Below are 13674 nucleotides of genomic sequence, written 5' to 3'. Positions count from 1 at the left end.
CTCAGTCGGCCATTCCGCGTCCGCCGCCTCAGAGCATCAACCAGCAGCACCAAGTTTGGTGAATGTGGCACACTCGGAGGCCAGGGTAGAGGAGCAAGTGCCCACCCCGAAACCCTCTTCCCCCATGGGCGATGATCCCTTGTGGCCTCCCACAGTGATCCAGTCGTCGTCCTTGTCCTGGGATGAGGCCGTGGCAGGCCCCTCCCATGCCAGCCCGCCGGATGATTTCAAAGAACATCAGGCCCTGCTTCATAGGGTGGCTACAAACTTGGGCTTGGAAGTAGAGATGACTGAACAGGCGGACACCCTGTTCAGTGTGCTCTTGGCCTCTACCCCCCACCCTTGTTGCGCTACCAGTGCACGATGGGGTCCTAAAAGTAGCAAAAGCCCTTTGGCAAACTCTTCCTTCCATTCCTCCCTAAGTTCGAGGCCACCTTCTTCCATAACTCCAAGATGGCTGAGAAAAAGTATTTCATCCTGGCCAAGGGGTTCAAATGGGCTCACTGGTCGTCTTGTCAGCCAAAGAGAATGACAGATGGGCAGACCAGTTTGACACCCCAAAAATAAAGAGGCCAAGAGGCTGAATCTGTTTGGGAGAAAGATTATTTGATGGCCAGCCTTCAGTTCCACCAGGCTCTCTTGGGGAGGTACAACTTCATCTTATGGGACTCCCTCCATAAGTTCAAGGACTCACTGCCCCAGGAATTGGGGGCCCTGGTGGAGGAGGGTTCGACAGCTGCAAGGTGCTCCCTCCAAATGGTGTGGGAAATGGCCGATTCAGCAACTAGCATGGTCGCGTCAGTGGTGGTCATGAGGCACAGCTCCTGGCTTCAGACCACTGGCCTGTCTCAGGAAATGGAGACCTCAATCCAGGACCTTCCCTTTAATGGGAATGGTGTCTTTGCAGAGCAGACTGACACGAGGCTGCATGGACTGAAGGACACTCAGGCCGCCCTTTGCTCACTGGGTCTGCATATGCTGCAATCGACGAGGAAGCAGTTCCAGCCACCCCCGCTGCCAAGGCCTTGGCAGCCTCGACAGGGCCCTGTAAGGAGAAGGGATAGACACGAGTCTGTCTTATCGCTGCCCTTCCTCCTCCCGCTCCTGTGCACAACCCGGCCCATCAAAGCCTCATGGGAGGCAGAAGCACTTGTTTTGAGGGTGCACTCGAGAGCAATGCCCCAGTCGACTCCCCGTATCCACCTCATTTCCTCAACCATCTTCGTCCCTACCGTTCAGCCTGGTCGCAGGTCACCTCAGACTGTTATGTGCTAGAGCTTGTATCTTGGGGCTACACCCTTCAATTCTCAGCCCCCCTCCTCCCACCCCCATTTCCTGTCCCTCTTCAGGGACCCTCCTCATGAGTTACTCCTCATTCAAGAGGTTAAGAACCTCATGCAGATGGGGGCAGTGGAGGAGGTCCCCTGGGACATGAGGGGAAAAGGGTTCTACTCCTGTTTCCTAATCCTGAAAGTGAAAGGGGGTCTAAGACTCATTCTGGACCTGCGGCACTTCAATAAGCCTCTCAAAAAGTTGAAGTTCTGCATGGTCTCCTTGGCCTCCATCATCCCCTCCTGGGATCCAGGAGACTGGTACACCTCCCTTGATCTGAAGGACCCTTATTTCCATATCTCAATCTTCCAGGGTCACAGACAATTCCTCTATTTTGTGGTTGGAAGGCGCCATTTCCAGTTCATGGTGCTGCCCTTTGGTCTCTTGTCTGCCCCAAGGGTGTTTACAAAATGTATAAAGAAAAGGAGGACGTGTGGCATCTTAGAGACTAACCAATTTATTTGAGCATAAGCTTTCGTGAGCTACAGCTCACTTCATTCCCATACTTATTTTTCCCCCTACTGTTACTCACACCTTCTTGTCAACTGTTGGAAATGGGCCATCCTGATTATCACTACAAAAGGTTTTTTTTCTTCTGCTTATAATAGCTCACCTTAACTGATCACTCTCGTTATAGTGGGTATGGCAACACCCATTTTTTCATGTTCTGTGTGTGTATGTATATAATCTTCCTGCTGTATCTTCCACTGCATGCATCCGATGAAGTGGGTTTGAGCCCATGAAAGCTTATGCCCAAATAAATTTCTTAGCCTCTAAGGTGCCACAAGGACTCCTCGTCTTTTTGCTGATACAGACTAACACGGCTACCACTCATACTGGCCAAGACACATATTTACCTGTCTTCTTTCTGAAGCCTCATAAATAGGAAGAGGAGTGCAGATTGCATGCCCTGGACGTCAAAGGGCGCTTGCTTTCTACATCGACAGGACCAAGCCGTTTCCTAAGTCAACACATTTGTTGCGGTGGCAGACAGGATGAGAGGTCGCCCAGTGTCTGCACATATGATTTCATCCTGGATCACAGCCTGCATCCATTACTTCTATGACCTGGCAAAGATGCCTCCACCAATGACCATGACTACCCACTCAACTAGGGCGCAGGCTTCGTCGGCAGCCTTCCTGGGCCAGGTGCTGATTCAGGATATCTCCAGGCCGCTACCTGGTCGTCTGTCCACATGTTTGCATCTCATTATGCGCTCACCCAGCAAGCCCGAGATGATGCTGGCTTTGACAGAGCAGTGCTGCAAGCCACATGACTCTGAACCCCGACCCTGCCACCAGAGATACTGCTTGTGAGTCACCTAGAATAGAATCGACATGAGCAAGCGTACAAAGAAGAAAAAACGGTTACCTACCTTTGTTACTCATGTCCATTCCATTACTCACCCTCCTGCCCCTCTATCAAAGTTGCAGGCAAGAAGGAACTGAGAGGGTGTAGGGCTGGTGGTGCCTAATATACCAACACATGGGAGTAGCATTCGAGAGTGCTACAGCCAACCCTTTGGACACTAAGGCAAAAATCTCCACCGTCCATGAATGGAATGGACATGAGCAACACACCTACCTTTCGTAATTATTATTCTTTGAGAACTGTTTTTACCTCACCCACCTGCTCTTGAATTCTTATTTCAATTTTTTGTCAGTCTGAAACAAAAACGTTCAGAGTTTTTTATTCAGTTCTATTGTTTTCCATTCTTCTAGTTAAAGCATTTTCTGATTGCATTCAGTTTGTGTGAATCATACTTTAAATCTACCCTTTGTTTTTTTTCACCCTTTTTTTAAATACCATTTAGGTGGCACAGGGTGTTAATAAAAGGAATTCTGACAAATGGGTTGGTATCAGTATATGAGTTGGACTATGGTAAACATGAGCTTGTCAGCATCAGAAAAGTACAGCCTCTAATGGACATGTTCAAAAAACTACCATTTCAAGCTATAACCGCTCAGCTTGCAGGTAGGTCACAAGTATTTGTAATTTTGTTGGATAAAATTTTCTAAACAATAGAGGGGCATCAAGTGGGTAAGAATATTTGGCGTATAAAGCTATGAGGATAGTGGCATAGCGTACACTTAAATTTTATAGTAAGCATTTTGCAAATTTACAAAATAATGAATAGATTAGAATTGTTTTCATTGTTTTTTATTCCACCCTTCGTCTTTGTACAAGAGAGATTAGTAATTCAGTTTTATTACTACTGTTTTAAAAAAAAATTAATCTCTGAGAGAGAATTTGTATTAACCACATGTTATGGAAACTGAAAGGCATCTTAATTTAACTTTCTCAGCAGCCACATTCCAAGCAATATGAAATGTGGGGCAGATGAAATAGTAGTCCTGTAAGTGACTTCTAGAAGGGAGAGTGGAAGAAGGGAAATAAAATTTGTTTTCAGGTCCTTTGATGTAGCGAAGGCCATGTTTATATAATTTCTATTAACTGCAAAGCTTGTGCTCTCATTGTCCATTATACTCTCATAAACATCTTTTTAAAATATGAGCAGGGGAGGAGGGCAGATTTTTGGATTTGTGGAGGGCCAACAATCTTTTTTTTTTTTTTTTTTTTTGTGCCCTGCCTAAATGGAGTTTATTTAGGTGAATTATAATTTTCTCTCTTTTTCTCTGGTTGCTGATCTCTGGCATCTAGAGTATTCAGTAATATTGCTATTTTCTCAGTAACTATCCAACCCATTCTTCTCCACCAGTTTAGAAGTGCAGAACTTCTTCAGGGAAGCACAACTAATGCATGAGTGGAAATAAACAACATTTGCTTGCCTAAGAGTGAATGTGTTGCTTTTTCCTTTCCATCTTTCTTCTTCCATTTCCAACTCATTCTGTAACCCTCACCATTTTCTCACTATTTGCTTCATTACAGTTGCTTCTTTCTTCTCCACTTCATTTGAAAAGTAGTAGCCCAGACTTTCAGCTGTGCCTAGTATGTATTGGGTGCAATCAGGCACAAAGGCACAGTTTGTGGGTGTCCAGTCGTAGAGCTGGTTCTCAACTGGTCTGTTCTCTCATGTAGCTTAGGGTGACTTTGAGACTGCTCTAAACTACTCCAGCTGGCTATGTTGCCAAGGGGCTGAGGTGCCCATAGGGTTACCGTTGGAGTGCAGTCGCACTCTGGCCATCCCCCTGTGTTGGGGTTGTATATGATCCAGTTGAGCATGTCCCTACGCTATCCAAGGAGTCTTCTGGCATTGAGGAATTTACTAAGTAGATAGTTATGCCTGCACTGTGCGGCCAAAGCAGAATCTGACTATCTAGGTCAGTATTTCCTTTCCTCCCATTCTTCAACAGTTGCTCTTTTCTCCATTGTGCTCTCTCATGCAATACTGTCTCTTTTGCATCCCACATTACCCTCTTGTTTCCATGCACCATTATTCTCCTCTGTACTTGTTTTCTACTGTTTTCTACCCCAAACCTTTCATGTGTCTTCTGTCAGTGGAATAGGGCAGTCGCTACAAGAGTGGGAGATGGGTTCCTTGTCCTTTGTCCTCCATGTCGCTCTTCCTGTCCCTCAGAGAGGGGAGATTATGGCTGTTAATACTGGCGGTGCAGCAAGCCTCTTCTTACTGGCTTTTTGATCAATGCTGAACTGGCTTTCCTTACAACCAGAGATTGTACTGGCAGCTCAGCTGCAGGGAGACAACTGTTGTCCTGGAGGGAGCTCACAGTAGCCCTTTTTGCTGGGCAGCTGCCTAGGTTGGGGTGAGGGGCCACATCCATGCAGTGGTTTCCCCTCAAAAAGCGTGTGGACCTTGATCTTTGCAACCCTCAGCAGGCCCAGGTCATGGCATGGTCTAGGAATTATTTTAAACTTACAGGTCAGTCACGACAAACTTCTAGTAAGAGTAGCTCATTTAAATTTTGAAGTCACTGTTAGGCTACAAACTTGCAAAATGCAAGCCGAGATGAGCCTAGGTAGTTAGAGGTCTCCAAACTTACTGAGTATGAGGAACATCATACTAGGCTTCATGGGCCACAAAGTGTAGCCCTGGTGACCTGCAGAGATTTCATAAAAAAATAAGCGAATAGTGAGGTAATGTGCTGAATTCATCAACGACTGTGCAAGAGGTTAGGGACAGTCAGCAGGTAACCAGTCTATACTAACACTTTTAGGATAGCTTCTTCCCCATCTTCTCATCACTTGAAAGCTAGCTGCATTGTGCTGAATGCCACTGAATGCATCGTTGCTGAATACTACTGCTCATCTCCTCTGCACTATGGAGCCACCTTGGGGTTCAGACAAGTGGCAGACATCTTATTAGATGGTGTGGTTTTAGGGGTGGAAATAAACTTTTATTCAGAATATTTTTACAATTTTGCAATTACTAAAATACAAGGCTGCTATAAGATATGTCACTTCCCCGAGCCGGAGGGTCAATGAATCCTGAAAAAGGGGCCAGTGAGCAAAGTACCTGTCCCTCTTTAAAGTGCCTTACTACGAATGTTCTTAGATATGTGTAAAATGTTCAATAATCACATTATCCAGACCACTGCTGGCAGTTATTCAGAGTCAGTGCACTTGCCTTTCTCTTCCAGAAATGTGGATGATCACAGCTGAAAATATTGTATACTTTTTTAGACCCCCTTTCTGCGTGCTACCAAGTTCTTTTTCAAGTGCTTGCACATGTCCATTCCAATGCAGGTGTGTACGCATCCCAAGTACAGTTGCTGGATTTTTTTCCTTTAGTGATATCCATTGGGTTGGCTCCAGCACTTCCAGGTGCAGCTCAGTCATAGCACTGGTATAAGGGGCCCCACCGAGCCTGCGTCCTTTCAGTTCCTCCTTACTGCCAGTGATGGCTGCTGGAACTTACCTCGTTGCTCAGGCAATCTTACCTCGTGGTTTCTTTCTGTTTTTTTGTGTATATAGTTCTTGTAGTTTCATTAGTTTGATAGTAGCAATAGTAGTTTTAGTAGTTAATGTGTTTTGGATGCCTCCACATTTAGTTGGCAAGGCTTGTCCACTGCCCAGTGCTGGGGCATGCCTTGGTCACCAGGCTTCAAGCCCCGCACTTCCTGCGGCAGATTGATGCCATTGAGCGACCCGCACTAGACCTGGGTTAAGTGCTTAGGGGAAGCTCACAGAAAGGACCGTTGCCACATCATTAGGGACTTAAAACCCTGCACCCCAAAAGACTAGACAGTGAGATTGAGGCCTTCTCATGGAGGCAGCCCTGAGACCAGCATCGGCACCACGCTCGGACTTGGCACCAAGCACCTCAGCTTCAGTGTGGAGCGTGCCTCCTGCAGTCGAGAATCCCAGCACAGGTCCTCCTTCCAGTGCCTAAGAGGCACCGTAAGCACCAGGAGAAGTCGTTCCCTGGTGCCAAAAGGAAGCGGGCAAGAGGACTGAGATAGAGCGGCCCGATGCGGGTCTCGCACTCTCTCCCCAGCACCCATGCCAGCTCTGCATACGCTAACATGGGAAGTACCATCCTCCAGCAGGCCTTGTACTGAGCAGTTCATGGTACTGTCAGTCCTGGAGGCATTTGCAGCTGCTAGAGACTTGCTCACATTGCCTGTGCCAGGGTCTCCAGAGATCCAGGACTTGGCACTGCCAGTTCCGATGAGCAGCAGAGAGCCATCCCCCAGCTTTCACATGGCACCGTGACCACTCTGTGGGGAAAACCCCCTCTAATAGCCCCTGACTTCTCCACGGCACCAGTCATTAGTACCGAGAGGGTTGGCTAGCTTCAGCACTGTCACTGGGTCTCATAGATTCAGCCCTAGCTCCCAGTTTTAGTCCTGTGGGGGCAGGTGGGCTCTGCCACAGATCTCAGCTTCAGCTTGAGGCTTCTGCCCCACAGCAGCACCAGGGCTTGAGGCTTCAGCCCCACAGCAGCACCGGAGCTCAGGGATTTAGTACAGGGCTCAGGGTTGCAGCCCCGCAGCTCCTGGCTGCTGCCCTGCCGTGGCACCAGGGCTCGCAGCTCCCAGCTGCTGGCTTTAGCTCTCTGGCTGTTGCCTGGAGGGGGCATTGGGGCTCCAAGCTTCAGCTGGGGGACCCCACCGACCCCCTGAAAAGGCTCACAGCCCCCCGGTTGAGAACCGCTGGCCTATGGGACCATGGGGACCAACACCCATGCAATGGCCTTTCTGGAACCTGTGGGGATTTCCTCTGGGCCAGGGCACTGTCTCAAGGCATTTGTACTCTGTGGCCTCGGAAAGTAGGATGTCTCTGGTACCACGCTAAGAGACACCAGACCCAGACTGTAGTGCCGAACCTCAAGAGCAGGTTCCGCAGGTCTCGTTCAAGACAGAGGAAGGGGCAGAGGCCCCTCAACCAGCTTTAGCCTCCTCCTCTTCCCCAGATGAGGCGCTGGTGGCTACTGGTGCATCACTACCCCAAGATGACCACAGTGCTCACCAGGACTTTTTAAAGCGGATGTCCTTGAACTTGGTATTCAAGCCAAGGTGGTCAAGAGGTGACACACGGCCTATTAGATATCTTGTCAGGGGACCAGTCCCTCAAGAGTGGCTCTACCCCTTAACAAGGCAATCATGGATTCAGTTAAGGCGCTTTGACAGACCCCCGCTTCTCTCCACCTACGGCTAAACACACACACTGAAAATACTTGTGCCAGCTAAAGGGTATGAATTTCTGTTCTCTCATTCTCTTTCAGGATCCCTAGTGGTGGCAGCCACCAATGACCGGGACTATCAGGGTCAAGCGCCCAAGGCAAACGACCCCAAAGAGCTGGACTTGTTTGGCAGGAAAGCCTATTCGATGGGTGGGCTATAGCTTTGTATAGCAAACCAGCAAGCTTTGCTAGGTCACTATGATTTTAATATGTGGGAGGTGATCCAAAAATTTAAGACATGCTTCCCCAAGATGCCAATAGGAGTTCTCTTCATTTGTTGAAGGGAAGACAGTAGGCAGGGTCTACCTGCAGGCAGCCTTACACTCCACTAATTCTGCGGCCAGATCATTGGTCACTGCTGTTACCATGTGCAGGAGCTCGTGGGTATAGTCCTCAGGGTTTCCCCAAGAGGTGCAGCAGATCCTCCAGGACCTCCCATTCGAAGGGTCCTTGTTCTTTTCAGAGCAAACAGATGCCAAATTGCACAGACTTAATGACCCTTAAGGCAACCCTGAAATTTCTGGGTCTGTATACACCAACAGCATCCAGAAGACACTACAGGCCTCAGCAAACTGGATGCTATTTTACACAGCCTCCCAGACAGGAGCAGTGGAGGATGAAAAATAAGGGGTTTGGGTTTAGATCCCCCTCCCCCAACCTCCCCCTCAGGGCCTATGCATTCTGCCCCTAGACATGCAGGCACCTTGAAGCACTCGTTTTGACAAGATGCTCAAGGATGACATTTCAATCCCCTCAATTCTGGACCCAGTTACCCTTCGTTTTCCAGCCAACTGTCCCTCTTCTTCAATGCCTGGAAACATATTACCTCAGAAACATAATAGAATTAGGTTACACCTGCCAATTTTTGTCCACTGCACCTTTCCACCCATCCTCCCTTGTCTCTCTTCAGGGACCCTTCTCACGAGCAACTATTGGAACAAGAAGTCCAATCTCTCCTTTGGGTGGGAGTCATGGAAGAGGTTCTGCACCATCTATGGGGATAGGGATTTTATTCCCATTACTTCCTAATCCCAGAAGCCAAGGGAGTGTGAGGGCTCAGACCAATCCTAGACATGTGGCTGCTCAAATGCTATCTCAAGAGATTAAAGGTATGCATGGTCTCCTGGGCTTCCATCATTCCTTCATTGGATCCAGAGGATTGGCATGCTCCCTTTGACCTAAAAGACACATATTTCCACATACTGATTTTTCTAAAGCCACAGAAGGTTCCTAAGATTTGTGAAACAGATTCATTAATAATTTGTGGTTCTGCCATTCAGGCTGTTGGATGCCTCACTGGTCTTCACCAAGTGTATGGTGGTAGCCGCGGCCTTCCTCAAGAGAAAGGGAGTTCTCTTCCCATATCTTGACGACTGACTAATCAAGGGCCGGTTCAGAACTCACGTGGAATCATAGAATATAAGGGTTGGAAGGGACCCCAGAAGGTCATCTAGTCCAACCCCCTGCTCGAAGCAGGACCAAATCCCAGTTAAATCATCCCAGCCAGGGCTTTGTCAAGCCTGACCTTAAAAACCTCTAAGGAAGGAGATTCTACCACCTCCCTAGGTAACGCATTCCAGTGTTTCACCACCCTCTTAGTGAGAGAGTTTTTCCTAATATCCAATCTAAACCTCCCCCACTGCAACTTGAGACCATTACTCCTCGTTCTGTCATCTGCTACCATTGAGAACAGTCTAGAGCCATCCTCTTTGGAACCCCCTTTCAGGTAGTTGAAAGCAGCTATCAAATCCCCCCTCATTCTTCTCTTCTGCAGACTAAACAATCCCAGCTCCCTCAGCCTCTCCTCATAACTCATGTGTTCCAGACCCCTAATCATTTTTGTTGCCCTTTTTTGTTGAGGGAATCTGATATCCCTCTCATCCAATCGACCTTCTGGGCATTGGGCCTGTTAATAAACAACCAGAAATCCACCCTTATCCCTGTACAAAGGCTAGAGTTCATCAGGGTGGTTCTCAACTTCATACAGGCGAAGGCCATGCTTCCTCAGGATTGCTTCTGTTCAATCTCGACCCTGATAAGCTCTCTCCAGGTACTTCCGATAACCATAGTCCGGATATGCTTGAGCCTTTTGGGCCACATGGCATCATGCACATATGTGGTACAACACATAAGGCTACATTTCTGACCTCTCCGGGCCTGGCTGGCCATGGCGTAGTCACCCTCATGACATCATGTGGACATGGTACTTACCATTCCATCTGAAGTTCTTGACCCACTGACTTGGTGGCTGAACCAGTGTAGGAGTACCTTTTTTGAGGCCCCAACCATCTGTATATCTGGTCTCCGACACCTCGGTGCTGGGTTGAGGAGCCCACCTAGGGCATCTCAGGACTCAAGGCCTGTGGTCTCAAGAAGAGCTCTCACGCCATATCAATCATAGAGCACTCTGGGCAATCCCCTTGGTCTACCAGACATTCTTAACCAACATTGCAGACAAGGCAGTTTCAGGTCTCACAGCCAATACAATCACTATATACCACATCAACAGGCAGAGCGGAGAGCATTCTCTCTCTCTCCTCCCCTGCTCCCCCAATACCAGGAGGCAATCTGACAGTGGGAGTTCTGCATTACACACTCAATCTACCTAGAAGCATCTTACCTGCTGGGTACGCAGAACCAATTTGTGGATCACCTCAGCAGGTCCGTCTCCATTCACCATGAGTGGTCCCTTCAACTGGACATTGCAAAAGACATCTTCCAGAAGTGTGGGACTCTCCTTATAGACCTGTTCTCTACCCATACCAACAGGAAATGCCATCAGTTTTGCTCCTTGTAGGACCACAGCCCAGAGTCCCTTACAGACGCCTTCCTGTATTACACCTCCTCCCCCCCCCCCCCATTCCACTTGTCAAAGATTAAGTAGGACTGAGCACATGTCATCCTTGTAGCCCCAACATGATCGAGACAGCACTGGTTCACCACCCTCTTACGCCTTTCAGTAGAGCCTTCAATCCAGCTCCCATTGTATCCATACCTGATCACCCAGGATCCCACAGTCAGCTGCTCCACCCAAACCTCATCTCTCTTCATCTGACAGCCTAGATTCTTCATGGCTGAATCCTGAAGAGCAAGCTTGTTTGGAGCAGGTTCGTAGAATCCTACTAGGCAGCAGAAAACCCTGCACCAGAGCAGCTTTCCTGGCAAAGTGGAAACGATTCTCCACCTGGCTCCCCCTACAGAGTCCTCACTGCAGCTTATTTTAAACTGCCTTCTGCTCTTGAAACAACAAGGTTTGGCCCTTTCTTCCGTCAAGGTCCACCTGGCAGCCATTTCAGCCTTCCATCCTAAGGTCGACAACAGATCAGGCTTTTCACACAGAATGGTCGTCTGTTTTCTCAAAGGCCTGGAGAGGTGTTTCCCTCAGCTGAAGGACCCAATACCTTCTTGAGACCTAAACCTCATCCTGTCAAAGCTGAGGGACCTGCCCGTTGAGCCACTGGCAACATGCTGACTGTTGCATCTCTCCTGGAAAGTGACAGTTTTAGTGGCCGTGACTTCAGCCAGGAGGGTTTCGGAGATCTGAGCCCTCACATTGGAACCTCCGTATACAATCTTCTTCAAATAAGATAAGGTACAGCTGTGCCCACATCCAAATTTCCTCCCGAAAGTGGTCTCTCAATTCCACTGCAATCAAGCAATTTTTCTACCAGTATTCTACCCTAAGCATATAGAGAAGAACAGCGCCTACACTCCTTGGATGTCAGACGGGCCCTGGAGCCTTATATTCAAAGGACCAAACCATTCCGCAGATCGACTCTGCTGTTCATAGCAATAGCTGAGAGAGTGAAGGGGCTCCCCATCTCCTCCCAGAGGATTTTGTCTTGAATTACCTCATGTATCCAGGCATGTTACAAACTCACGGGAGTCCCTCTTTCACCTAACCTGACTGCTCACTCCACAAGATCTCAGCCCTCTTCGGCTGCTTTCCTAGATCAAGCCCCAATTCAAGATATCTGCAGGGCAGCAACCTGGTCCTTGGTGCACACGTTCTCCGTGCTCTATGCCATTACTCAACAGGGCCAAGATGATGCCAACTTCATCCACGCAGTCTTGCAGTCAGCTTGTACTTAAACTCTGAGCCCACTTCCTGTGGAACTGCTTGTGAGTCACCTACGTTGGAATGGACGTGTGCAAGCACTAGAAGCAAAAACAGTTACTGACCTTTCTGTAACTTGTTCTTCGAGATGTGTTGCACACGTCCCTTCTGAGTCCTGCCCTCTGCCCCCTCTGTTGGAGTTGTCGGTGGGCTTGGCGTGGCCCCTTATACCGGCACTGTGAGCATCCAACATCGGGGGACGCTGGAGCCAACCTGACAGACATCACTAAGGGGGGAAAAAAATCCAGCCACTGTTCTCGGGGCATGCACACACCTACATTGGAACGGACGTGTGCAACACATCTCAAAGAGCAGTTACAGAAAGGTTCGTAACCATTTTTTTCCACAATGTGACACAGTTGATGATCCTTACATGGGAGGCTAGAACAGCCATTGAAACAAGAGTAAGGATTGAAATGTTTTTACAGAGCTTTGTTAGCTTCACTTTCTGTAATAGCACTACTTTGAGTGTCTTCCGCTTCAAGTGTAGAATTACTAAGAATCTTGATTTTGGGGAAAAAGAACAGGAGGACTTGTGGCACGTTAGAGACTAACAAATGTATTTGAGCATAAGCTTTCGTTGGTTTTGGGAGTTTGTCACTTAAATCAGTCTTTTCTTTAAATGGCCTTATTTGCTTTATATTTTTCCTAGGAGTGAAATGCAAACAGTGGTCAGAAGAAGCATCAATAGTGTTTCGAAACCATGTAGAGAAGAAACCCCTAGTGGCACTGATACAAGCAGTTAATGAAAGCACAAGATCTTGGGATCGAAAAATAGTGACCTACTTAGTGGACACTGCACTACCAGATACTGATATATGGATTCATGACTTTATGTCTCAATATTTTGTGGAGCTTTCAAAGGTTAATTAATCACTGCTTCTGACACTATAGCAACTAATTCAGATTCTTTAGCAATAAAAACTGTAGCAGGCTTTTAAAGAGAAATTTAGCTGTTTACATGATCTTGAATATATGAATGCAGTAAGTTTGAAAAATCTGATGCTTGTATTTAACAGAAGTTTCTGTTTTCTTTGAATTGACTTTCAGAGAACTTGCACTTTGTTCACTAGTGTAGCGTTAGAATGTTGGGATGAAAATTCAGATTAAGTAAAATGTTATTTATCAATAAAAAATTATTGGTGACTTGTTTATTTTCTTGCTGGACTCTTTTTTTCATTCTTTTCAAACTTAATGGCGTTTGAGGCTTGTCAAAATTTGAGTTTATTTACAAACTGTTAATTTCTGCTTCATCCCCTCCTTAACGAACACAAACATCACATCTGAACTGATTCCTCATTTGTTGATAGTTTCAGAAATATCCTATCCCTGAAATCCAGAGTGTAAGAATTATACTTGTTTTTACATGGAGGTGTCAGCAGCATAACAACCTGCATGTGTCCTGACGGCTGCAAATACCGGGCATTGTGAGTGCTGCAGGCACCTTTTGCTTTCTGCGTTTGGGTGAAGAAAATGCATTCCAACAATCCCACTTTTTTCCTCCTACTTAAAAACAAAACCCAAAAAACCAGCAGCTTCTTGCAGTCTGCTCAGATGGTCAGTCTGTCCTTTATGGTTAGCACCCCTCTCCCTAGCCTGCTTTTTCGCCCTCTTCTTGCCC

The 13674-nt window shown here is 47.5% G+C and overlaps 1 protein-coding gene across 7 annotated transcripts in view; it reads left to right on the top strand.

Moving 5' to 3' along the window:
* The window catches only part of TDRD7 (tudor domain containing 7), a 105492-nt gene extending 92287 nt beyond the window's left edge, over positions 1-13205 (top strand). For 6 of the 7 annotated variants that reach the window (XM_048849687.2, XM_048849686.2, XM_075128933.1 and 3 more), the window contains 2 exons: positions 3146-3306; positions 12706-13205. In XM_048849687.2, coding sequence (XP_048705644.2) covers positions 3146-3306; positions 12706-12926 — 382 coding nt within the window. In that variant the 3' untranslated portion in view covers positions 12927-13205. The remainder of the gene's footprint in view (positions 1-3145; positions 3307-12705) is intronic. The other variant, XM_075128935.1, reaches the window with a different exon arrangement.
* The last annotated feature ends 469 nt before the right edge of the window (positions 13206-13674 follow it).

Source organism: Caretta caretta, chromosome 5, assembly GCF_965140235.1.
Source record: "Caretta caretta isolate rCarCar2 chromosome 5, rCarCar1.hap1, whole genome shotgun sequence".
Taxonomy (NCBI): domain Eukaryota; kingdom Metazoa; phylum Chordata; order Testudines; family Cheloniidae; genus Caretta; species Caretta caretta.
This window is presented reverse-complemented; position numbering and strand designations above follow the sequence as displayed.